The 25203-nt window shown below is 52.0% G+C and overlaps 8 protein-coding genes across 8 annotated transcripts; 2 read left to right on the top strand and 6 right to left on the bottom strand.

Moving 5' to 3' along the window:
• Positions 1 to 14: 14 nt before the first annotated feature.
• On the top strand, positions 15 to 3050 carry AA0111_g394 (hypothetical protein; the record flags this gene model as incomplete). Its single annotated transcript, XM_028649882.1, has 1 exon — positions 15 to 3050. The coding sequence occupies one exon, from the start codon at positions 15 to 17 to the stop codon at positions 3048 to 3050; it is 3036 nt and encodes a 1011-aa protein (XP_028512242.1).
• A 145-nt stretch (positions 3051 to 3195) lies between these two features.
• AA0111_g395 (Oxysterol) lies at positions 3196 to 7200 on the bottom strand (the record flags this gene model as incomplete). Its single annotated transcript, XM_028649893.1, has 4 exons — positions 3196 to 4008; positions 4057 to 4410; positions 4458 to 7083; positions 7193 to 7200. The coding sequence occupies 4 exons, from the start codon at positions 7198 to 7200 to the stop codon at positions 3196 to 3198; spliced, it is 3801 nt and encodes a 1266-aa protein (XP_028511646.1).
• Positions 7201 to 7686: 486 nt separating this feature from the next.
• Positions 7687 to 8836, bottom strand: AA0111_g396 (hypothetical protein; the record flags this gene model as incomplete). Its single annotated transcript, XM_028649904.1, has 2 exons — positions 7687 to 8660; positions 8710 to 8836. The coding sequence occupies 2 exons, from the start codon at positions 8834 to 8836 to the stop codon at positions 7687 to 7689; spliced, it is 1101 nt and encodes a 366-aa protein (XP_028511648.1).
• A 426-nt stretch (positions 8837 to 9262) lies between these two features.
• On the top strand, positions 9263 to 12559 carry AA0111_g397 (hypothetical protein; the record flags this gene model as incomplete). The annotated part of the gene is made up of 5 exons (XM_028649915.1): positions 9263 to 9419; positions 9468 to 9869; positions 10000 to 11242; positions 11296 to 11849; positions 11898 to 12559. The coding sequence occupies 5 exons, from the start codon at positions 9263 to 9265 to the stop codon at positions 12557 to 12559; spliced, it is 3018 nt and encodes a 1005-aa protein (XP_028511647.1).
• Positions 12560 to 13142: 583 nt separating this feature from the next.
• AA0111_g398 (hypothetical protein) lies at positions 13143 to 14582 on the bottom strand (the record flags this gene model as incomplete). The annotated part of the gene is made up of 3 exons (XM_028649926.1): positions 13143 to 13864; positions 13917 to 14188; positions 14239 to 14582. The coding sequence occupies 3 exons, from the start codon at positions 14580 to 14582 to the stop codon at positions 13143 to 13145; spliced, it is 1338 nt and encodes a 445-aa protein (XP_028511654.1).
• A 2158-nt stretch (positions 14583 to 16740) lies between these two features.
• Positions 16741 to 18702, bottom strand: AA0111_g399 (hypothetical protein; the record flags this gene model as incomplete). The annotated part of the gene is made up of 3 exons (XM_028649937.1): positions 16741 to 17728; positions 17777 to 18389; positions 18525 to 18702. 3 exons carry the CDS (start codon positions 18700 to 18702, stop codon positions 16741 to 16743), a joined length of 1779 nt encoding a protein of 592 aa, XP_028511653.1.
• A 1279-nt stretch (positions 18703 to 19981) lies between these two features.
• On the bottom strand, positions 19982 to 21098 carry AA0111_g400 (hypothetical protein; the record flags this gene model as incomplete). The annotated part of the gene is made up of 3 exons (XM_028649950.1): positions 19982 to 20532; positions 20592 to 21031; positions 21085 to 21098. 3 exons carry the CDS (start codon positions 21096 to 21098, stop codon positions 19982 to 19984), a joined length of 1005 nt encoding a protein of 334 aa, XP_028512253.1.
• A 941-nt stretch (positions 21099 to 22039) lies between these two features.
• On the bottom strand, positions 22040 to 25160 carry AA0111_g401 (GPI ethanolamine phosphate transferase 1; the record flags this gene model as incomplete). The annotated part of the gene is made up of 4 exons (XM_028649961.1): positions 22040 to 23087; positions 23135 to 23322; positions 23372 to 24942; positions 24992 to 25160. 4 exons carry the CDS (start codon positions 25158 to 25160, stop codon positions 22040 to 22042), a joined length of 2976 nt encoding a protein of 991 aa, XP_028512252.1.
• Positions 25161 to 25203: the final 43 nt, after the last annotated feature.

Raw genomic sequence — 25203 nt, forward strand, 5'->3', positions numbered from 1 at the left:
CCGTGTCTTTCATCATGTCGTCCAACGTTCCTAAGTTTGCGAGCTTCCGGCCAAAGCCCAAGGTAGAGCCAGAGCCGCCCAAGGAACCTCAACAACATGAGAAAGTCGGAAGATCATCTACAGAGAAAGCTTCGGGCAGGAGAAGATCTCCTTCGCCAGACAGAAGTACTCGTGAGCAAAAGTCAAACAAAGACAGGCCCTACTTCAGCGACCGACGAGGTGACCCCGACGTTTTGCGTTATGGGACAATGAATCGTTATGATATCCCGCCTTACCGTCGATTTGGTCATGGCTTCATACTAGGGCTTTCCGCAAATCAGAAGATCGACAGAGCCGAGTCTACAGACAAGAAGATCGTTGTAACACCAGCAACACGCAGACGGCAAGAGCGACTGCTGACAGACAAGCGTGCGAATAAGTCGCGTGGACGCGCTCTACGACTGGTCAAGACGGGAGAAGGCGATACAAGTCTTGACCAGGACTTTGTCTTATTGTCTTCACGCGCCAAGAGAAGACGCGATGAAAGCGAAGATGAGGACGACCAAGTGGAAATGGAGGCAGACTATCGACGCATCGATGGGCCCAAATCAAGCGAGCCTGTAGACCCAGACACGCAATACGAGTCCGATCCCGAGCTTGTGATTGACACCGAGATCACTCGAAAAAACTCCCAGCTTGCACGGCAGACGAAAGAACACCCCACAGACATCCAGGGCTGGTTGGCACTGATCAAACACCAGGAGGCCATGCTCAAGCTTGAGCGGCCATCTGCTGAGTTGACTGCATCTGACAAAACACACCTTGCAGACGTACGCATCTCTACCTACGAGGAGGCTTTGAAGAAGATTGGCCCAGATAAGAATAGCCAGCTGAGGTTATATCAGGGCCTCTTGAAAGAGGCAGAAAGAGCTTGGGATGGTGCGAAACTGGCCGGCAAATGGAAGGACGTACTTGCGAAACATCCGCAAAGTGTGGATTTGTGGATGATGTACCTCGACTTTGTGCAGTCACGATTCACAAGCTTCAAATACGAAGAGTGTCGCGCTATCTTCTTCAAATGTGTAGAGTCTCTTCGTGCGAACAAGGCCGACATTTCGTCACAACAGAGCCTGCATCTATTACTGCGTCTGACGGCCATGGCTCATGATGCAGGATACCAGGAGCTTGGTCTTGCAGTCTGGCAGGCCTTATTTGAGCATAACCTGATGCGTCCAGAATCAGCCGCCGACATCAAAGCTTTTGAAGATTTCTGGGAAAGCGAAGTGCCTCGTATTGGCGAGACGGGAGCAAAGGGTTGGAGGCATAGCAGTGCAGACGACGCGCCACCTCCAGGGCCTTCGTCTTTGCAGGAAAGAGAAGCGTCAGATGCTAACTTTGAGAGCTTCCGAAAGCGCGAATGCGAGGCTATGTCGGTGTTACGATACCCTGGCCGAGCATCAGATGATGTAGCAGAAGATGACGCCTTCCATACAATCTTCTTCTCGGATATCGAACCCTACCTAGCCATTGTTACGCCTGAGACACCAGCGACGCTGATCATCGAGGCTTTCTTGTGCTTCTGCATGCTTCCACCGCTAGCACATCGTATCCCACAACAACGAGCCTGGTGGACTGATCCATTCTTACAGCGCCATTGGCACTCTGCTACTCTAGGCACTGATGAATCTCATGATTTCACTAAAGCCTGCAAACGATACTCTAACTATACAGCAAAGAGCTTCCAGATGACCACTGAGCTCTTATTCGAGCAGCACTTCTCGCTTGACGGAATCAAACTCGATGCAGACTTTATTAGACGTCTGCTTAAGCTCCTTTCCTCGGATCCATCAAGTGAAGACATTGTAGGAGAATATCTCCTTGCTTTCGAATCTAAACACTTTCCATCAGAAGCATTCAAGACAGCAAAGCGGTTACTCAAAGCGCGGCCGTCAAGTTTGCGTTTGTACAACGCTTATGGATTAGTTGAATCGCGCCTGGGCAACTCCGGCAAGGCAGACCAAGTGTTTAGCATGGCCCTGTCCATGCAAAAGGGAGACGACCTGCTTTCAGCTCCATGGAGTCTAGAGCTCTTCAGCAACTGGGTATGGGAAGCGCTCCGACGAGGAGACCACGAAGAAGCTTCTTGGCGGCTCGTCTCGCCAGAAGGCAAACTTCCGAACGCAGAGCACAGAAACTCGAGGCCCTGGGCCCAACCAGCATATGAGAGAATCAGTCAAATCGAAGAACATGCACTGCTAAACCACGACTACCCAACAGCAGTAATATGTACCTGCCTTCACGTTCTCCTTAGCGACACCGTCCGTGACGTTAACCCCCAACTCTACCCTTACTCCCGCCTAAGACAATGGTTCTCATCTCATCGCCTCGACAAGTCTGCCTTCGAAGAACTGCGCGCTCAGTCTCTCGCGCAACTCCTCGCATACCACGCCACCCAAGCCCCAATTGTCAAACCTTCTCTGCTCCGTGGCAACCTCGACTGGGTTCTCGACGACTTCCCAGCAAACACAATCTTACTCTCCGTGTACGCTGCAAACGAGACGCGTTTTGCAATTGACGACCGCGTCAGAAGATTCTGGGAAGGATTCTATTCTCAACCGGACGAACAGAGTTTAGCGGGCTGGGCATTCGCGATACACTACGAAACATTGAGGGACGAGAGGGCGGGTTCGACTAGCCATTCTATACGTGCGTTGTATAGACGCGCTACAGACTCGGCGACAGGGTCTCGCTGTCCCGCACTCTGGAAAGCTTACGTCAACTTTGAATTACAATGTCTGCATAGCGAGCAGACACGACAGCAGCAGTGGCATGCGAACAAGAAACCACGCCGAGATGGTAAGAAGAGTAAATGGGAGATGAGGGTCGAGGAAGCGGAACAACGGGTCAAGGACACGTTTTACGCTGGATTGAGGAACCTGCCATGGTGTAAAGAGTACATCATGTTTGCCTTTACGGATGCGAGGGATGTTTTTAGGACCGAGGAGAAGGCGAAGCTGTATAGGGTCATGCAAGAGAAGGAACTCAGGCTTTATGTTGAGTTGGATATATGAAGGGTTTGTAGAGAGACTATAGGTGAGCTAGGCAGATGACGGATTTCCTGCCGAGTCAAGCTTTCTTGGAAAAAATTTAGAATCATGTACATTAAGCACCCGCGACTATCCTACTAGCGGGCCTTTGAGATCATCAATACAACTTCTAGAAAATGTCTTCCGTGCCTGCTTCTGCCCATGTGATCTCTCCTTTGGCAACACGGTCCCTCACTTGCCAGTACTCGTGGTTGAAGACCCAGTATTCCTCACCAGTCGTTTCACACCTGCCCTTGCTGAACCACCTGGGTACGAATTCTTTGCCTTCAGCTTCTCGCTGTCTGCGGGTTGCTCGCTGCTTTTCTTCTACCCTATTCTTCTCTGTAGCCGCAAAATCGTACTCTCCGTCTTCCATGGCGCGTTGATCGGGGCGGAGACGCGTGTCTGTTGGGGCAACAACAGGGCGAAGCTTGTCGGGAATGTCGTTAAGGGTCACGACGAAAGGAGTAAGGTTGAAAGGTATACCTGTTGGGCGTTCGTGAGCTTGCCAGACAAGGAAAGCTTTGTTGTCGTCGTGTTTTGAACTCTTTCCGCTCTTCTCAACATCCACATCCTCGAAGCCTGGGGTGAAGCGGGCGTAAATCTTGTCGTTCCATCGACCGCCAATGCTCCAGCGGACACGGTTCTGCGCATCAAAGACCTTTCCAACGACTTGGTAGGCTGACGACGCCTTCCAACCACGTGGCTTGAACTCAATAAGACATTTCTCTCCCGTCGTATGGTTTGTAATCTCCATGGTACCGTAGTTGTCGACAACGGGGTTACCAGTTATAATGCCAATGACGGAGGACGTAACCTTCTTCCAGGTGTACAGCTCTTCTTTCCCACCATTGACAGTTGGCCGAAGACGAAGGAACCAAGTTCCGAGCGGGTTGATGTCGAAAGATTTACCATAGAATTTGGACTTCACTGCAGATTCACCCTAGGCTGCATTAGAAAGTGTGACGTGAGGGCAAATATTGGCACTTACATAGTAATCCCACTTTTTGGATTCCGCATAAGCAGCACCAATCGGTGGGTGATGGCTGACCTGCTCAATGAAGAAACGGTAGCCCTTATCTGGCCTGGCATACTCATATGTCTCAGCGAGAAGAGGATTGAAAGGCTTTGCAACACGTCCAATGGTCGAAGCATACTCCGATGCAGCAAATGCACCAACATAGAGTATTCGCTCGGTAGAGTCGTCGCGTTCAGCAGCGGTGTCAAGGAGATCAGTGTATTCCATATCTTCCGCAACACGTTGAAGCAGTGAAGTGGGCTCGTTGAATGACACTGGCAAAGTCATCTTAGTCATGTCTTTGCCAATCATAGACTTGAGAATGCCCTGGGAGCTGTTAGCGTCTGGTAGATGTATTGCGACATCAAACATACCCAAAGCGAGATTTTAGGCCTGTCGTCTGCGTCCATGGCAAGCCTCTTCCGCGGGCCATCTTCGTAGCCTGCCCAAGCTGTGGCGATCTCCATGTGCTTCTTCTCGAACGGATCATCTGAGGAGGCTGGTACGTCGACTTGTGCAGTCTCCTTGGGAGCAGCCGCAGGCATTTCTACAACCTCAACCTCTCCAGCACCAACAGCGTCGAAGAACTCCTCGTCATCTTCTGATTCAGAGTCTGATATGTCGGCAGCGATGTCGGCGAACGTAGCCTTTCTCCTAACTTTCTGATTCTTAACTGGAAGTCCTACACCTGACCCCAGCTCTTTTTGTTGCTGAGCGTCTTCTGGTGCGTCAGCGAAATCGTCTTCTTCATCCTTGGCATCTGGTTTGGGTTCAGTTGTCTCGTAGTCCTCCAACGCTTCCCGTAGAGCCTTTTTCTGCTTTCGCCGCTTCTCCTCAGACTCGCCTATCCTGTTCTCGAGCTCTTCCTGCTCCTTTGCAACCTTGGCCATGCTTTCTTCCCACATGCGTCTGACGTTAGCCTCGCGATCCAAGCGGTATTGCCAATAAGCGTCACGATCCCTTGATATCCGAAGCAGATCGCCAATCAGCCCTTTCAGGTTTCCAATAGCAGACTCATAAGATGTGAATGCCTGGAGCATCATAGGGTCGGAAATTTTGAGGTCGGGTGAACGACTCATCTCCGCCTGTAACGCCCCTGAAACGGATGTCAACAGATCAAGCTGCAACTTGGCCGATTGTGCTGTGATATTAAATGCGTCTTTACTTTGGGGCTTCATTTCATGGCTGCTTGTATCGTCGCCGTAGTCGTCCTCGTCTTCATCGTCGCCGGCTACAGTAGCGGTACCCATGTGGCTGGTCATCCTGTCTAGACCGTGACCGTTCATGCTGGGCTCGTAAATACTCCCGGGATCTTCAGTCACACTAACCGCAGTTCGCGAGGATGTGTTGTCGAGGCTAGGCATTGGGACTCCGAGAGTGGATGAAGCAGCCATATTTCGCGAGCTTGCTGCCAACTTGGAGCTACCGACACTAGATGTGTCGCCCTCGCCCTTGATCTGCTCAATCTTGGCTTGCTTTAACATCTCCTGATCCTGGGTGGCCCGCTTCTCTTCCTCTCGTGCTTCGTCCTTGGCCCATTGAATCGCGTTGTTCAGAGCCCAGTACCATCGCTTGGCCTCGACCTCGTGGTTCGCCTTGAGATGGTACTTGACTGACGACTTTCCCTGGATTTCAAACCGCTGCTTATCTTGGGGGTCCATGTACAATTTCGCAATCCTCATGTTGATGGCACCTCGGCATGCAGATCCAGTATCGTCCTGGTGCTTGTAGTAGCTGAGCACGCCGTCCTCGAGCACGAACCATCGCAACTTGTATCCAGTTCTGTAGTTTGTCCACTTCTTAAGGTAGCCCTTCATCTCCCGCGACTCTTTCGCACCCATACCACTTTCGGTTGCAGTTTGTCCTGGAGGACCACCCGCGAGGATCGTCTTTTCTTGGATGCCCCTCTGAGCTGCTGCGGCAGCAGGCGATCGCTTCAAAATAGCGCGCGTACGGTCGTCTTTGGTGTAGTCTTGAGGAAGTTTGCCTTTTCGGTCTCGGCGGAAGGGATCAGCTCCGTTAAGCAATAGCAGTTGCGCCAGCTTGACATCCTTCTTCTTAGCAGCCTCGTGCAGAAGTGTACCGCCTGCATCTACCACGACCGGGTCGGTCGCCAGTTCTCCACCGTTGACGTCTAGGGTGCTCTTTATCCTAGCATCTTGCAGTATCTTCTCCAACGAGTCCATGTCTCCCGTAGTCACCATGTGTTGTATCTTCTTTACGTGGGTGTCAATGAATATGGATCGCGAGAGCTGCAGTTGCTGGAAGATGTCTGGTGTGCGAGCGAGATCCAACGGTGTCTGACCGTTGTAGTTGGTGACTGAATCGTTGATGCCAGGCTGATCGAGCAGCATTCGGACGACTGGAGTTCTGCCCAGGGTGGCTGCGAGGTGGAGTGGGGTATTGCCATCGCGGTCGCGGCCATTGATGTCGATGGGCGAGTCTGGTGTTGCCGTTGCGTTTGATAGCACAAACTCAATGACGGGCACCTCGGCACATTGTATGGCCAGGTGCAGGATCGATGTGCCTTCTGTGCGTGCGCTGGGTAGCTGCAGCGATGATCTGCTGTCTTCGCCCTCTGATGACCCGGCCTGATCCCTTATGGCTCTCGATATAGCTGCTGTATCTCCATTCCTAAGCGACTCGAATACCCTGAATAGCTTCACGGACTGCTCTATCGAGGTCGACTTGGTGGGCGAGCTTGGCGACTGCTGGAAGCTCGAGGCCGAGGGACTCAGACTCTCTTGCCCGGCGCCTGCATTAGACATGCTGGTCGAGAGGTGTGGGTTTTGCTTCTTGGACAGACTGCGACTGTGTCCCGAGGGCGATGTTACGGATTGCGAGGGCTGCGAGTTGGAGGAAATGGCAGTGCTGGGCGGGCTAGTGTCACTGCTGTTGCCGTTGCCGGTGCCGTTGTTGCCGTCTGTGGTAGGCACGTCGGTCTTGGATGTGACGCGCGAAAGGAGATTCTTGACGCTGGCCGACTTGGAGCGCTTGTGCCTACGACGTGTGGTTAGACGTGACTCTGGGGCATCTCACAACGGGCTGCCTCGCCCTCCACATGTCCCCCGCCATGACGGCAGCATAAGCTTGGAGCGGGTGCACCTACCCTTCCATGGTTGCGTGATTGGCCAGCGAGCCAAGAATATGCGGGCCGGAGGAAGCTGGGTAGGTAGAGGAGGAGTTCGGTTGGATCGCTGTCAGCACCAAGTCAGAATAGCCCAGGTATCTCGTGTGCGCAAGTCGCGCCTTTGTAGGATTTCATCACAGTCGCGGCGGGGCTTTCAGCAGCTTTTGGGCGCATTCGTCAGGGGCGCGCGATCCAGGCCGCTCCTCCAGCGAATCACGACTATTGCTCCGCTAGACTGGCCCTACTGTCCCAAGATCGTCCACCCGTCTAGAGAACTGCTCGGGCATATGTCATGGCCAACTAGACTAGCATATACAAGTATTTGACTGATTCTCTCGTCGGCAGTATTGCGTAGTTGGTCTACCAAATTATGCCGTTCGAGGGCCATGACTACAGAGGACACACGCAAGGTTGATACATCATCTGGGTAATGTTCACATAATGTACATTTTATACATGGCATGGCAACATCCTCACGCTGAGTTTCCACCCACAAGGATGATGGCACTTCCCAGCTGCCTCCGCAAATCCTCCTTCTGGACATCGTGTGTGTCCTCTACCTCGCCCCACTGCTGTGTTTGCCACGTAACTTCCAAGCTCGACGCATCGCTGGCTTCCTTGATGCCGAAGCGTGGCGCGTCACTGACCTTTCGCGATTGCGCAAATGCTTCGCCCCATTCATGGATCAGTCGCACGCTGACTAGCAAACTCTTGGATGCCAACACTGCGCGTTCAAGACCAGCAAGCTCGTATGCTGGAAGACCTGCGCACCAGCCGCGAATGACTTGCTTTGTCATCTCGGGTTGCTCAGTGGGGATGATGGTCTCGGGGTCCAGTGTGGGCTTGATCTCTACACCCGGCCACACGTGTGTCTTGAGGTAGGCGATGATGTCTGTAGCCACTTCCTCCTGGACCTCTCGCAGTGTCTTTCCGTTCTGGAGGGTCTCGTTCAGGACCTTTGCTGGCGCCCAGCAGAGCAGTGTATCCGTGTCGAGCACACGCATCAGATAGCTCAGGATGTCCGCCCTAATGTTTTCCCTTCCTTCCCTATCGGCGGCCTCAATATCGATTGCACGGGCGGCGAGCGAGGTCATGGGGATGTAATCGTTCTTGAGGGCCTGCTGCGCACTCATGAGGAGATCCCACTCGAGAGCAATGGCGGTCGCCAGCTGGGGCTTCGACGTGGGGACGGTGAGGATCTGCTTGTTGGGCATGCGGACGGGTCGATGGTCGAGGAAGACTTGAAGGCCGCCCTCGCCTTCCGTGACTGAGACGTCCTTCCAGAAGCGCTTGGCCAGCATGTTCTTGGGCTTGTTGTTGGTGGGGGCATAGACGTCGCGCATCTCCCGCGCCTGCTTCATCATATCCGCCTGCCTCCTCTTCCTCGCAACTCGTTCGGATGCATCTGATGGCTGTGGCTGAGGCGTCTCAGGCGGTGGCCCGGGAACTGTCAGACGTTAATTACTGGCCATGTTGGCTGCACTGGTTTGTCGTACCGGATGGATGAGGCAGCGGCGTGGCGCCTCGTGTGGCTGATGTGTGTAGACATTGGTAGAGCGGCCGGTAGGCTCTCTGGGGCGCTGACAGCCGTATGCTGGCGAGTGCTGGGCGAATTGACTCCATGGTGGTGCGGAGCGACTGTGCAGATGGCTTGGACGCTGTTCCCAGGCCGAGTGGGACCCACCGGGGCGACTTTTTCCACAAACGCGCTTGGACACGGTCGCTGTAGCGTCGACCGACGACCCAAATCTGGGGTTCTCCGCTCCGCAACTCAGACCACTCCCCGTCAACTCACTTCCGTCGGGGTATCAAAGTCACGTCGTAGCGCTTGCCGATCTCCTCGAACCGGCTTCTCTGAATATGCGCTGGCTTCCCCACAGCTCCTCGTTACTTTGCATGTTCTCCACTGTCTGGTCTGGCTCATGATCGACCCTTGACGCGCATCTGGCAGCTGTTGTTACCCCACTCAAAACTGCTTTCCCTGCATCATCGAGACACGCCTTTGATGCGGCCATTTCCGCTTGCTTCTGAGAACACACTCTGCTTTTAATGAATCAAGGAGCCCCTCAGACGGCCTCTGCGAACGCTGCCGTGTCTCAGCCCAAGCCTATTCGTTTTGTGACGAACCATGATGGTCCCTATGCGAAGAGGCGTCGCATTAATTCCGCGTGCCTGACATGCAGGAAGAAGAAGACGCGATGCTCGGGTAGGAGGTTTTGACAGTCTTGACTATGGTTTGCTGACAGCAGAGTAGGTGAACGGCCTGTATGCGGAACTTGCATCCAGAACAAGCATGAATGCGCCGGCTATGGCGACGACAATGGCGCAGGCGAAACCCCAAAGGATGGCAAAAAGGCAGCGAGAAGAGAGAGTACCGTGTCGACCAGCACGCCTTCCCGGAAGCAAGAGCCGCCCATCGACCCTCAGCTCACGCGACCGCATCTGCCGCATACCACATCGCAAACCTCGGAATCAAGTCTCCAGGCCTCGCCCAAGGTAGAATCAACTGGCAGCAGTGGAGGTTTGAGTCTGAGCACCCGCAACCGAATGCCATACTTCAGGTATTTCGGGCCTACAGCCATAGTACCCGGACTGCGACAGATGGTCGTCAAAGTGCGAGGCAAGCAACATGGCAGTGCCCAGACTACATCAGATCGTAAGTATATCCCGCGCGCGACGGACTTCAAGCTCGTGATGCGGTTATCGAGGAGCACTTGCGCCATTGCAGCGCAAACACTCTCTTGCTGCTCTGCTGTATTCCCGTCTCATGTAGCTGACTGGTCCAGAACACGCAATCGAGTCCTCGCCTGCACAGCCATCAGTTGGCTCACCACCAGCGCCAGAAGCCCGCACGCCAGCCGAGATACCCGTATACGATGCCTCGTCAATGTCACCAAGTCCGCTCATCACCCATCTCTGTAAACTATTCTTTCTACACCTTGGCTGCTCTTTCCCCTTCCTACAAAGAGAGCGCTTTTTGCGAGACTTGGAAGAGAAGCAGGTGGATGCTATCCTCGTTGACGCTGTCTGTGCGTTAGCGGCCCGGTTCTCGACACATCCTATGCTGACAGGCAAGAGCGACCAACAGAAGGATGATGGAACGGAAACTCCACAAGTCCCGCCTTCAGAACACGGCCAAGCCTTTGCCCAGCGAGCAAAATCAGCTATTCCAGATGCTTTTCCATGTCCTAGTGTGGCAGTGGTACAAGCTGCGTTACTTCTTGCATACGATGAATTCGGTGCGAGCCGCGACAGTGGACTTTGGATGTATCTCGGTATAGCCATTCGCATGGCGCAGGATCTAGGCATGCAGTCTGTGGGAGGTCTGAAGTACGAAGGTCGCAAGGGACCAACACCAAATTCCATCAAGAGCTACCCAGATGGCGGGCGGCACGCGGAGCAACCAATTATTCAAGATAGCCACGGGAGTAGTGCGGAGGAGCAAGAGCAAAGAGCCGCTGAGCGTGAGAGGCTGGACACTTTTTGGTCGATATTTTTCCTTGATCGCGTCATATCTTCTGGAACGGGACGGCCGGTCACCCTCCGAGATCGCGATATCGAAATCTCTTTCCCTTCCCTGGATGAGGTCGACTCTTCTGGATGGCCTTTGCCATATCCGGCACTGATCCGTATCATTCACCTCTACGGTCGTGTGACTGATCTCCTGAACCGGATAAGAAGCGCCGATGACATCACAGCTGACTTGCAGAAGCAACTCGGAGCATGGGAAGATCGCTTGACAGGCATCTACCAAAACCTGTCGCCTAAGCTTCACTTCAACGCAGTCAACTTCCAGCAATATGTTAAGCTCAATCAGGGGACGAATTTCCTTCTACTGCATTGCTGGTTCCATACTCTAATCGTTCTTTTGCATCAGCCAACGCTGCTCCGGACGTTCGAAGGAACTCCACAGTCTTTGTCGACTAACAGCAGAGAACTTTCCATGTCTTCTGCCAAGACTGTCGCTGATATACTAGCCTTTACCGAGCTCATTGATGTAAAAACTGGAATTGGCAACCCCTTCACCAGGTATGATCAGGTTACGTCTTTACTGATGGTACCACACACTAATCAAGCTTTAGTCAACCAATATACATAGCTGCGTGTGCCTTCCTTAAAGAAACAGCACTTCACTCAGCATCGTCCCAGCCTCAATCTTGTCCTGCAAGTCCCGGTCGAAACGGGGAGAACGGACAAAAGACCTCTACTCAACATTCCCTTGACCGTCTGAATTCCACCAACAGCTCTGTCAAAGACTTAGAGCAAAAGCAAACAGCCGCTAAGCATACATTGCTTGCCTCTGCTGCCAACCAAAATTATCAACGTTGTTACCGCGCCCTCAAGGCCTTGGAAACATACTGGGCTGGAGTCAAATACATTATGACTGTTTTGGATCAAAAGGCGAAAGGCGTTGGTGATCCTCTGCTGTACACAACCGAAGAGATGGAAAGTGCATTAGAAGCCCCTCGACCTGAGCCATCGTTCACCAGTCCTGGCTGGAGAAGGAAGCTTAGCTGGGGGACCTATCTGACAGCACAAAATTCAGATGCGGATGTAGCAAAGATGGCGGCTGCGATACGCAAGGGTGCGAGGACGCCAAATATGCCCGGCTCGCCAATGGTACACCCCAGCCAAGGTACGTTCCTTATGCACACAACCATGACCACCTACTAACCCTCGACAGCCATCGGATGGTCGCTTACTGGTACTATGAACTCGCCTTCAACAAATGTCGCAGTTATGTACACATCCGAGAATGGTGAAGGTCGGAGCACGAAGCCACCACCTACAAAAGTACCTCCAGCCAGTACTCAGCCCTCCATCGCTTCGTTGATATCGGATCCTCCCATCAAATTCGAGCCACGTCATCAATCTCTACCGTCACCTTCCGCTTTCTCGCAGTTCAGCTCAGCGTCCATGCCACCGCCCCCGCCAAACCCATCTTTCAACCACATCCCTACCCCAGACCCGGTCTTGGTGTCAGATGCGGATCTCCTCTTAAACCTACACTCTCCGTTCTCTGGTGGCTCACCGTCAGCCATCAGAACGCCACTACAAAATCCAACGTCGTACACACGTTCATCTTCACAACAACACAACCAATTACATCCTACCCCTCAAACAGAATTCTCGCCCACTTTCGGAACTTTCAACACACCTTCAGACAACACTTTCGGTGATATGGTCATTGATACACAAGACGTCGATATGTCCCTTTTAGGCGCTGATATGATGCCTTGGGACTTGGAGTACTTACCACATGACATGCTTTATTTCGGCGATGGCGGCTTTGGGAATGGTGGGTTTGCGGGTGATGGCGCGTCGGGGGATCATAATACGGGATAACGCTTTCGGCCACTGTCACACAATGTACATTAGGGACAAACTTTTGTGGAGTTTTATGTTTTTCAAGCCGGAATATCGGGGTTTTCCATTCAGAGGGAGGATTGGACTCGAGTGGAGTTTGATACCATTCTGCTTCTTACATGTATGAATTGAGATGAGAGAGAATTACTATATCAAGGCCCCGACGTAATAGTTTTGCTGCAATTTGTCGACTTGATGTCACGGATGTCGGAGGTCCGCAGGTATCTTAATTTCGATAATGCATAAGTTGAAAAGTATCCAAGTTCTGTCGCATTTGTGTGCGTCATGTGCTGAGGTCTTGCGTACTATGACAAAAACCCAATCAGCCCGCCACCTGTAAATCGATGTGCGATAATGAGAGTAGTCTGAGCCAAGAATTTGCGTTCCTGGGAACAATAATGTCTTTTTCGTTGGGTTTTGCTGCTTGCGGCTGGCTCGAAGAAGATCTTGGATAGAAGACTGTAACACGGTCGAACATGAAGCACGTTGGGATCAAGTAAGGGTATTTGTGTCAAATCGAATCAAAGTATTTGGTATTTAAAGTAACCTGAAGTACCTAATATTACCAGACGTGATCTAACCCATGCACACAGTCCAGATCGCCCGAGTCTGCATAATTGGTACCTGGAAGATTATCTACAAGAAACCACATCGAGTGGTCGTCATTGGCGTCTGTCTGCGTCGAGTGTACCGTGGTACCCGCTGTCACTTGAGGAAAGTGTGGGTAATCGTTGAGATCAAGATACTGATTTGGGTCGAAGTGTTCTTGAGGCAACTCGTTATGAACACCGGTAGCGGACAAAGCAGCTATGCTGATAGAGTCGTAGCCCGAATCTGAAGAATCAGATATGGGATCGGTTATCTCAGGGACTCCTCCGCCTTGACAAGACGGTTCGCAGATCTGTAGTTGAGATGGCTTGACTTCTGGTTTTGTTTGCAAATCTGTTGATACAAAGTCGTTGAGCGTGGTAGGTAGATGCGCATCAATGGGGCGCTCGACGATTTGCTCCGACATTATAGCTCTCGAGCTCAGAGTACCTTCTACCCTCGTATTGCTTGGCCTAGCAGCTGTTTGAAACATTGTCTCAAGCTGCATCTGACATTGCCTAACAATGTCCACTAGTCGTTCTTTCAGCCTGTCCTCCAGTGGTTGAGCCTCATGTTCTACTATACTCTCTAGTGTACGGCGTACGAGACGTGGGAGCTCGAGACGCGAGAACTCTTGGAACCGGGCGCTGTTCGATGACTCGGCTGCATTCGCAGTATTACGTTTGTATTCGATGTCTTCGTCTATCAGCATCTGTGCGTTCCAAACTCGATGAGCGATGTAACTTACAAGGACTTGGCATATCTGCATCATTGTCATCTGGGAACAAGATGCGGTATACAGCTTTCCACTTCTCTATTTCACTGTGGTGCATCTGGCTGCCTTTCTTGCTTTTCATCCTTTTCTCTTGTTCTTTGTCAAAACCTTCCAGCGGTATCTGCTCACGCAGTTCGCAACCACTCGGATCGCGTTGATGTTCTCGAAGTGCAACATCATTGGTGAAGGTTGTACAGCAACGATGGCATTGTGGTGGTAGTAAGTGTCGCCGGTACAAATGCTCCCTAGTGACGTTAGTCTCTGGTGTATAGCCGCAAATCCCAACGTAACTCACTTTAATCTCGCGACTGTAGTGAAGCCTGGATCCCTGCAAGATGTGAAGGTTTGATGTCTACCTGGGTTGCGCTTGTAATAAGGGCATGCGAATCGCAGTTCCGAAATAGGCTGCTTGCCTTTAGATACAGAGTCTGGCCTACGTCTTTTATTTGAATCGTCGCCATCATCTGGGGGAGTTGAGCCATCTCCACTCAAGCTGCGCTTCCTGGATGTGAATGAAGTGTCTGAATATGTGGATGCACCTGCAAGATGTCCTGTTGCACTGCCACTAGAACTTGGATTGGTTCCATTGGTGGCATGGTTTCGGAGGGTCGCGCTGAAGACTTTCTGGAACTCTTTCATGATAGCATCCACGAGTCGCCGCTTCGCGGAGACTACCTGGCTGGGAATCTGTGAAACAGCCGGAGAGCCCTCTCTAGACGATGTGTATTCAGAGCAGTCTGTCTCTTCTTCAGATGATGTAGTTGTTCTAGATGAGACAAGAGAGAGGCGACTTGACGATGCTGTCAGTTCCGCAATGTCTCCGCACCCCAGATGCGTGAGCTCTGATTTTTCATCAAATTCGTTTTGCGCGTCATGGACTGACGGTCTCCCTTCATCATATTTGGATACCAAAGTCCCTCCTCGTGTCGCAACATTGACGGATGTATCGCACTGTACATCATCTGACGCTCGGTACTTCCAAACGCTTGAATCCGCCATCCGTGTCACTTCGCGGCCAACACAATCCGGTAGGTGTTCATACATTGATCCGGCCGTAAAACGTGTTTTACAGATGGGACATTCTGCTAGATCGGTATACGCAAGTTCCATACCTGAGTGCTGTATCGGTGAGCACGAGAAATTGTCATAATGGCACCACATCAAGTGCTTCAGAAATTCAGGCACCCGATCGGGGCCTTCTCCAAATACTGCACGATGAGAGGGGGATAATCTGCAAAAGCCACAGACCAGTGTCGTTTCGCAATGAACAAGCAAATGGCGCTCTCTATCACCGGCTTTCGTGAACCCTCTTAAGTGGCGCTCGCATCCCTTCCACGGACATAATTCTACAACTTGTGCAGTGAAGCGGGTGCTTTGTATGGAAGAGTGTTCGCTGTTGGCCATGGCGGAAGTGTCATCTGTTGCTTTCTTGCTGCGTCTGCTGAAATGTCTTCCTATGGACTGCAATGATCTAGTGGACCTGGTTGACGAGTTGCGACTGCTCAGAGTAGCACTGCTCATGAGACTTGGGCATCGACTTGGAGGCTGCGCAGCATTTTGGGAGAAGTGCGAAGATGGGCGTGAAGACCAGCCGTCAAAGGGGCTATCGTCATAGATTGGGGCCGGCATCGGCTTTCGGTTGGAATCGAACTTCGTCAGGGTGTCATTTCCGTTTTCCAAGATTGGGTCGTCCAAGTGTCGTGTTATATAGGGCTTGTCTTCCCGCAGAAAGGCCGCGACGTCTTCTGATACTGGAGCATCTGTCGCCTAAGTTCAGTACCGGCTATCAATTTGTAGTTGGACAAATATACCCTCCTGATCCGCCAAAAAAGCCCCAAAGTCCATGTTTCGGTGGCGATGCTCCATTGTACGCGTTTTACCGTCGGAACGCACCAGTGCGGCTGTGGTGGTAGAAGATAGTAGCTATCGATGCGTACACTGGAAACGAAGGATATCGTGAAGGCAGCACGCGCAAATACACTCTAAGGATGGTGTCTAGTCATAAAACTCATATCAAGGATGCCTGAGTGAGTAGCACCGCAGCGCGCAGCGTCGTATCGCAATTGCGCACAGCCATCTCATTGGTGCACGCAGCCCGACCACCGGTCAGCTCGCTTCGAAGCGCGCGATCCTGATCGGACGCAGCGAGGCGTCTTCTTGGCTTGACGGCGCACCTTTCCATTTTGTTTTTGTTCTTGACGCGAGAGTCAATGATGATGGCAGTTATCGTCCGATGTGGATTGGGAAAGATGGAGGTTGGGAGCGTATCTGGAGGAAAGTGGAGTTTGCCGTGAAGGGTTAGGGAACGTCACCCTGGGGCTCCTTACGTCATCCACAGGATCAACTCCTGTGCATGGCGCAACAACTGCTAAAATTTACTACATACACATTTTAGACGTGATAGTAGCGCACAGAGACTCTGCTGATTCTAAGGAATGTATTTAATACTTCTACTTTGACTGAGATAGCTAATGGATCCAGATGTAGCGGATGATCATATCTCTAATCATTCTGCTGGAAGACTGGATGAAGTCCAAAACCTAGAAACATTATCAACTTTGACTATCTAGGCATCATCATCAATTGAACTTTAGGCCTTCTTTAGTTCTCAGAACACTCTAACCTATATCGAACAACTGCCTAGCATAGCTCGCCGGATCCCCGTCCTCTTCTTCTTCTCCGTAGTCTAGCCACCGCTCATTGTGCTCCACCCGCAGCGCAGTAATCTTTTCAGAAAGCCACTCCGCCCGTTTCTCATCTTCCGGGTCAGCCTGCTCATCTAGAGCCCACGTATCATTCAGTCTCGCAGCAAGCCGTTCGCAGCAAGCCGTTCGTACTCAAGCATGAAAAGCACAACTTGCTCCTCATTGTCGCGAGACCAGAGCAGCATCTTGTATATGTCCAGTGCCATCTTTGGGGAATCATCGTCCTCATCTTGCTTTTCTTCCATATCGAATTCCTCAGCGGCTTCCAGACATGCGTCTCGTCGAATCCGCTTAAAGATGTCATGGATGAGCCGTTCTGTTGTATAGCGTGCGTCGAAAGCTTTGTGACAAAGTCGATCATGACCATGGTACTCGTTACACAACGCGGTGGGGTTTTGATTGTGAAGCATGTGCATCTTGTCTCCCCAGCCGGACGAACGACCGACTAACAAACGCATGACGTGAGTTGCAAGCCCATCCGGTAGGTCGTGTCCTCGGCGACTGTGATCGAGAGCTATGTCGACTAACAAACGGAGGATGGGCAGGTCTTCGTTCATTTTCAACGAGTTGGCGAATCTGACGGGGAAGTCTAGGTTCTGCTTGTCGTCGTCTTCCTCTAGTTGCTTGCAGTACTCGAGGTAGATCTCCATTATCCTATCTGCTACCATGTCTTTGACAACTGGCGACTTGAGCATTCTAGCCAATCTGTACATCTCGGCGCAAGCATCGAAGTTGCATTCAATCTCCTTTGGCTTGGGATCGTCAGGCAATATGACCAAGGCGACATCTTCGTGATGTAAAGACATTTCCGGATCCGGAATGACATCGTGGGTTGACAGTTTGCTCTGAGGAAAGGGCGAGATTGCGTGAAAAAAAGCACGCGCGATCACGGGCGAAATTCTCTTGCGGCCAAAGTCTACAACTTGGTCTTCGTTGGAAGATGATCGTCCACTGTAAGCGTCACAATACTTCTCCAAAGCACGTAAAGTTGCCCAATGCGAAGCATCATCAAGCTTGACCTCAACTACATTCGACCCAAAGAGGTTATGTGTGATACGGATGCGGTCGCGAATAAGAAGACTACCAGGATTACGACATTTCATGATTGATTGGGCGGGATGAACTTACGGGGCTGAGTCCACTTTGTCTTCAACGTAATCCTGCTTGCTATCATCATCAGGTGGTTGTTGCTCATCCGTAGCGAGGTTGCTTGCCGTTTGCTCCAGAGTCTCTCTGTCGGGTGTGAGCGTGGTCTCCTTCTCCAAATGCTGCTCACTCGTCGTCTCTTTCTGCTCAGAACTGTTCTTTGAGACAATATTGGGGTTTATCGGCGTCGGCTCTTTGGCCTTTGGAACTGGCTGATGGACAGTTGGTGTCGAGCTCAATATCTTCGCAACTAGAGTCGGGAAATAATTTTGCCCCAGGCCCAAATTCTTAAGACGCTTCCTATCTGAAGGGCCTCTAAGTGTCCAGGGGACCACGACATTCTGCTCATCAAACCACTTCCACCCATGCAACTTGACCTGTTTTTCTACACCTGCAAAGGTAATTGCTTTCCCACCATTGCTATTGTATGCAGACTTACACGCCTCCCAGGTAATGCCATCAACCAGTCGAGCCTTGAGCCCCGCGCGTACCTCAGGTGTGGCTGCTGAGTCAGTGTCATTGGAGTTCGCCGGAAACGGGTCACTTATAATGTACAATGTACGGTTGCCGAACTCCTCAAGATATGCAGCTCGCACTTAGGGATCAGTTATGACATTCAACATCTGATTCTCAGTTGGATCATCTCCTCGAATCAACCAAGTTGCGTCTGGAGTAGTGAGAGACGGAAGGGTTTGTTGTGGCGTAGAGCCATCTTCATCGATATCTTCACTGTCAGAGACAGTATTGGCTAGTTCATGATTTACAGCAGCGGTCTTCTTAGCCTTCTTAGCCTTCTTATGAGTCAGGGTTTGATTGCGAATCCCCGCCGTGTCGACAGACGCAGTAGCTTTGTCAACGTCGATCATGTCCCGCTTACGCTTTGAACTTGAAGTTTTTGGATTATTCATTTTATTCTTGGTTGCTTATACGTGACGATGAGGTACGAGAATATGGCCGCTAAGTAGTGAAAGGATGAATGACGAACTTGTTCGCACTTGATAAAGGGGGTGTTGAGTCTTCTGGTTGCGCGCGCAGATATAGTAAGTATAATGATAAAGTTCTAAGAAGAACGAAGAGGGGCGTGTATATAGACAGGAGCAGCACTGGAAGCAGGGAGTTCTGCCTCCGTGCAGAGACCGTGCAGTAAGAGGGAATTGCTGGACCACATTCTTTCACCCTTACAGAAGTGAAATGAAGTATTAGAGGAACTCGCAGCTCGTAGAGAATCGAATAACATTATGTGACGATGTCATTGGGGTAAGACATGCCTGAGACATGTAGAATGGCATCTGGTAAGGAACCAGTACAGCACATGCGACATAGTAGTCTGGTTGGCTTTATAGGACTGTGCGTTATTACCCAAAGTCCACCAGGGAGACAAGCATGAGCACAATCATATTCTAAAAACAAAAATTTGAATCATATGATCAATTGCTATTCCAGGCTGTCCTGGAAAGCGGCAACTACACGTCCACCGCAGATTACTTGTAGCTATCCAAATAAACAAAAACGCCGCCTTTCATTATCAAAATGCTCGGGTATGATGCAAGAGAACAAACACACCCCAATTCCCCCTCCCGTTCCTTTCCCTCATGCAAAAGATAAGAAATTCGTTTCCCTGTAAAAAAAGTATTAAAGTACAGTTGATCGTCATGGGCGTTCGTTCGTCGCGCCCCTATATCCCTGACGAAAGCGCAGGGGAGATGAAAACAAGAATGGTGTGGGCCTGCTAGTGTGCGAGTGGACAAGCCGTTGTGTTGAAGAACGAGTGCCGCAGTGTGAGACCAATGTAGGATATACAAGCGATGAGCGAGTGGGACGAAGTTTGTTGAGTCGAGCCGGATGACATCGCAGTTCAAGCTTCGGGTGCATGCTCAGGACCAGTCGGACCATCGCCAATAGACGAAAGATCAACCTTGGGACTCTCAACAGTGACTGGAACAGGTCCCGAAGGCGCAGATCTTGTCGGCTGTGGTGGAGCAGGTCTCTCAGACGGTGAGTTGGTGAGTCTTGGAGGCCGTGACGGACCAGTCTCGCCTGTGCGTAACTCTAAGATGTGCCGGTTGTCTGCTTTCACAACTTGCTACGTCGTTCTTAACTTCGCTATTACAGGATGATCAGATGTGTCAAGCGCACGCGGACTGAAGACCATTGCCAGCACACCTCCAACTCACACTCTCTGGAGATTTAGTGGTACCGCGGTGGGGTTCCTTGCCCGTTAGGCACACCGTTGGGTTGGAACTCCATCTCGCGCTTCATCATCTCCAGCGTTGAGGGGAAGTATGGCTCGACGCCGTATGTCTTGAGGTAGCTGGCGGTCTTCTCAATGCGCTTGATCTCGCGCTTTACGTCCCAGCCCTCGCCCTCGCCGAAGCGGCGCTGCACGACGTCGACCATGGTCTCGTCGAGTCTGCTGTAGAAGTCGCGGCGTGCGGCAATGTCGCCGGCGTCAGCGCTGTCGATACCGCCGTGTGAGTTGAGGTTGCCGCCGAGCTTCAGGATGAGGTCGAAGGCGTAGCGCGGGCCGGACGGTAGGAGCGTCAAGCGCTGGATGTCGGGCAGGAACTTCAGCATAGCCGAGGCGAAATGTGAGGATGAAATGGAGTCATTGAGATCGTCTTGCAGGCGGTGCAGGTCGAAGTTGACGATGGTGATCTTGCGGTCGAGCTGGGCGTTGAGTGTGGGCGCAGCGTCGGCAGTGGTGGTGTCCATGATCTTGGCGATGGAGGCCGGGACATCTTGGAGGAAGTCAGTATGGAGTGTCAAGAGATGCATAGAGTAGGGAATGCAGTCTTACCTGGTCGCAGTCCGCGCTTGTCAATCCAGTTGTGTACCTCGGCGCGCTGCTGCTCGAGCTGGTCGACCCAGTTCTGCAGGTCGGCAAGCTGGCTCTCGAGCTGCTCAATCTTCTCTGTGTAGGGCTGGACGGCCTGGTTGAAGGCAGCGGTAATGAGGTCGGGCATGCCGAGGCCCATTGGGCCGCTGCCGCCGGTGGGGGGAACTTGCTGGGAGCGGATGGGCATGTTGTTGTGGGAGGGAGGAGCACTCTGCGCGTACGTCGGCTCCTGGGGTTGCTGTTGGCGGGGATACATTTCAGGCTCTTCGGCGGGCGAGAAGGGCTGGCTCTGGTGGGACTCCTTCCGGCTCGACTCAGGGCGCTTATCGGTGGTGTAATCGTCGAATGATTGCGAGCGCGGGTTCTCACTGTTGTCTACGTAAGAATTGGTCCTGGACCTGCTATGCAAAGTTAGTGCAAGTCTCAGGATGCAGTGGCTGTGGTGCCGACTTACCGTTTGAAGAACATTATGCGAAAAGAAAGAGTCTGCAGAGAAGCGTGAAGGTCGTCGTGGTTATAAAGCTGTCTAGAGCAGACGAAGCGAGATTGCGCCCCGACTTGTGAATAAGAGAAAGGTTGGGCGTCTTGAAATTAGGCTTTCGATTCGCAGAAAAAGTGCGAGGTTGAACGACGCGGTGCTGTTGGCGGCGGTGGTTGGGGCCCCTTGTTCCAAGAGACGATAACACGACAATCGATGACCACGTTACACGCCAGACAGCGCGTGTTGCACAGGACTCACTATATATCTTGCTCCCCCGAGGAACAATCGTAAACAATGCTGCAGCAGGCTTAGCGGGTGTAATAATGCGCCGAACGGTTGTTGTTATGCTTGGTGCAGTGGTGGTATTGCTATAAGCTGTTGGGTAGGACCATTATAGCTGGCAGTGCATGAGCTGCAGCGTCCGCGTCCGCGTCCATGCCACGTCCAAGAGCCCCGCTAGTTTGTGCAGCCGCGCCTTCCCAGCCGCCTCCCCCCAGCCTCACGGCCAACATCACTCGTCCGCTTAAGCCTGCCGTCTGCTCTCACGCCATGCAGGAGCCGATAAGAAAGCAAGCACGGTGATGCTTCTTGAAGCGACACCGCCTGACCCACGCGGGAGTGCCGTCCCTTCCAGGACCACCCTCGCGACCCAGAGCGACCCATCCAACCTATTCAACACACCCTGCAACGTGCACCGCGCACTGTTGCCCAGCAACCCGGCCCATTTCAGAGAAAAAGCATGGTTTTACCTAGGGTCCCTCAACGTTCGCCTGCACGGAATTGGGGACTGCACGGATACTAGCAGATCTACGGTAGCCGTAGTGAACCATACTTTTCCTCTCACCCCTATTGCTATCCCAACATGGTAGAAACATTACAAACGCGCATATGAAACTAAATCTAGGTGCATACTACCACTATACAAGAATTACTCTGCTTTCCCACTAGCTTTTCCCTGAACTGTCCCGTTACCCTGCGCCTTCTTGCTGCTGCCAAACTCCACGCCCCGTATAGTCCATTCACTGTAAATCTCCAGTCCGCTAACAAACACGCCCAACAAACTTGCAATGACAAAGTGGCTGATCGTTGTCCCAATTTCCAGCCAACTCCCCTCGTCCTTGACCATGTAGAAGAAGCTCAGTGTCATGACATCACTGACCGCCATCACCACCATGAACAGTGCTGATGGCGCCACGCCTAGGCCGCGATTGAGGAGACCAAAGTTGGTTGAGAGGGCGGCAAAGGGCGCCATGAGCTTGATGATCAGAAGCGCGCCTTGGGAGAAAGGGTCGAAGATGGGGATTAGACGGTACACGGCGTCGAGCGAGAAGGATGATACCGAGGCGATATTTGACGCGCTGAAGAAAGCAGACTGAATAAAGAAGATGAAGAACAGAGCTATGCGCGCGTCGGCCAGGGTCAGAGATCTGTATTCCCCCCTCTGAAGTGAGCTGAGTCGATCCGACGCAGCGTCCTTGGTAGGCTTGGCCGGATCCGATGTGATGGCCGTAGTCGAAGCATCGGCCGTGTTATGCAGATATACCTGGTGCTCCAGGCGCATCCAGCTGAAGAGGCACATGCAAAACGCAAAGTAAAAGAGACCTTCGTACGAGATGGAGAGGATGATAAAGGTTGGTGCGAACTGGAGGAAGATGACTACAAGGCGGTGGACGTAGTGGGTGTTGGGATAGAGACCGTGGAGTTGTGGCACCACAAGCGAGGCGAACAGTGTTGCTCGTGTTACTGTCAGGACACCAAATGGTATGCCCTGGCGCGCTTGTAAGTAGCCAACGCTGCTCTTCGTGACAATCATGGAAAGCGCTACGAGGCCGAGCTGGATGCCAAGGATGATACGAGATGTGTGGTTCAACTCTTGTTTGGCAAGCTCAGATTGCGATTTGCCGTCTTCAAGGATCGTCCTCTCGAAGATAAGGTAGAGTATGCCAATGGCAAACATCAATACACCTCCAAGCAGGCTACGTGTCATTAGCTTTGGGTCAATGTCGATACCGAGTGCACTCACATGAGACGAATGTCCTCTGCCTTGTTGGCTGGCAGTAGTGTGAAAGCGCTCATGGCTATGCAAGACAAAGCCCAAGTGGCGACAGTCGCCATGTTCTTCTTCACGAAATCCTGCCCATACACTGCTGGCCAGAGTGTTGCGAGCAGGTAACATACCGTGTAAATCTCCCTTACAAAGTAGCTTTGAACCTATCATTCGATTAGTACATTCGCCTCCCTTTACTCCGGATCAACTTACCAAAGCCTGGAGTAATCCGAAGAAGCCAATAGTCGCAAACACTAGTTTTGCGACATCAGCGCCAGAGTTGAGATGGCCAAACAGAATCTTGCCGCCCTTGACAAGCGATAGCCTCTGGGCAAAGACTTCCTCCCAGAACAGGACCGGGAAGAACGCATATGCATAGTAGATGACCGGTGATTCTTGTTTGAAGAAAACCCCATATAGCGCAACAAGCACAGAAGAGAATATCACCATACTAGCCACTGTTCTCTGTGCCGGCACATGTTCGGTGAGCACATGTAGGTCGACAACTGTGGTGATGGCGAAAGCGATCCAGCCAACATAGCCAGCAGTCACCAACGTCCGGAGGAAAAGCCAATCGTAAGTCTGCAAATACCGCAGGCCTTCGAGACCAAGGTCAATAAGCTCGTACGTCTTGCGAATAGCCTCGTCTGCGCTGCCTTTGTTGATCAATGACTGTATATCGGCAACGCGATGCTCGACAGAATGTGCTTCGTCACCCAAACCAGAGAAAGGCCTGTATCGTAGCTGTGTCTCCTTCTTCATCTCTTCTTTAACATGATACATCTCCAATATCTCCTTGGCATTAACAAGAAGAGCTTCTGCCTTGGCTTTGGGGTCTTTGTCAAGGTAGGAAAGCGGCAAGACTCCGACTGAGTTGGTTGGGAAGTCGAGTCCCACTAGATAAGCCATCAATGCCGCAACGTCAGCCTGGTCGACGTCATGTCGCTCAATCTCGTCCAGGTTCCAATCCGAAGAGAACTCGGTGTGGCCTCTAGCAACACCTGACGTGTTCTTCACAGGAGGCGCGACACCAGCACCCCATGCGATCAAGGGCGTACGCGTATTGTCTGGGTGTCCATCTCCGTGACTTCCCCAGTCGCTCATGCCATGGTCCGCTGTGAACACAAAAGAAGTCTTGTCGTCGTTGTAGAACTCTTCAATCAGCTGCGTAATCTCCTGGACCCCGCGATCCACGAGCTGAATATTATGCAGATACTGCCACGAGTAAGGTCGATGCGCATGACCCGTAGTATCCAGCCCAAGCAAGTGGAGAAAGAAGACGCTCTTCTCTTGCCTCAGCTCAGCATCCAGTGTCGCGTTCGTCTTGGCGTCAGCGAACAGCTTCTTGACGCGCTCAAATACCCATTCATCCAACACCCAGGCGTCTTTGGAGGAATCCTCCTCTTCCGCGCCATAGCAGTATGCGTCGACTCTTCCAGGCACTGCACCTGTCTCAAACATGGGAAGAATATCGGGACTGCCCCAACTCCATGTATGCCGACTGCGGTTGAAGACGCTGTCGAAGTTCACTGGGTTCAGCTTCCATCCCGTTGTGACTGCTGAGACATCCTCATATAAGCCTGCGATGAGCGCTACATGTCCAGGGCGGGATTCGGTAGGCACCCGTGTATGGGAAACGCCAAAGGTGCCATGTTCCAGGACGCGAGAGCGAAGAAAGGGAGCGAGAGGGCGCGGGGTGGTTGTATTGTCGGCGAGAGGGATCGGAGGATTTGGGTCAGGGTTGGGGAACGATTGAAATGCCTTGTCTGCACGGAGACCGTCACCTTGTTGCTCTGTTAGCACTTGCTATCGGGCTCATCTGTCGCGACTCACCAACAAAAAGTACCAAGCGTTTAGCGGGAGCTTCTTGCGTCTCTACACGGTGCTCGCGCATGCCATGAACGATAGGACTCGTAAAGTAGGTGGAGAAACAACTCCATATGTACAGCAGATGGAACACCACCGCTATTAGCAGGAACCTATAGCGACCGAATTGCGCCATTGTAAAAGAGTGTGAGAAGAGCAATGCGCCTCGAGGACACGTT

This window comes from Alternaria arborescens, assembly GCF_004154835.1.
Source record: "Alternaria arborescens strain FERA 675 chromosome Unknown contig_1, whole genome shotgun sequence".
In the NCBI taxonomy this organism is placed as follows: domain Eukaryota; kingdom Fungi; phylum Ascomycota; class Dothideomycetes; order Pleosporales; family Pleosporaceae; genus Alternaria; species Alternaria arborescens.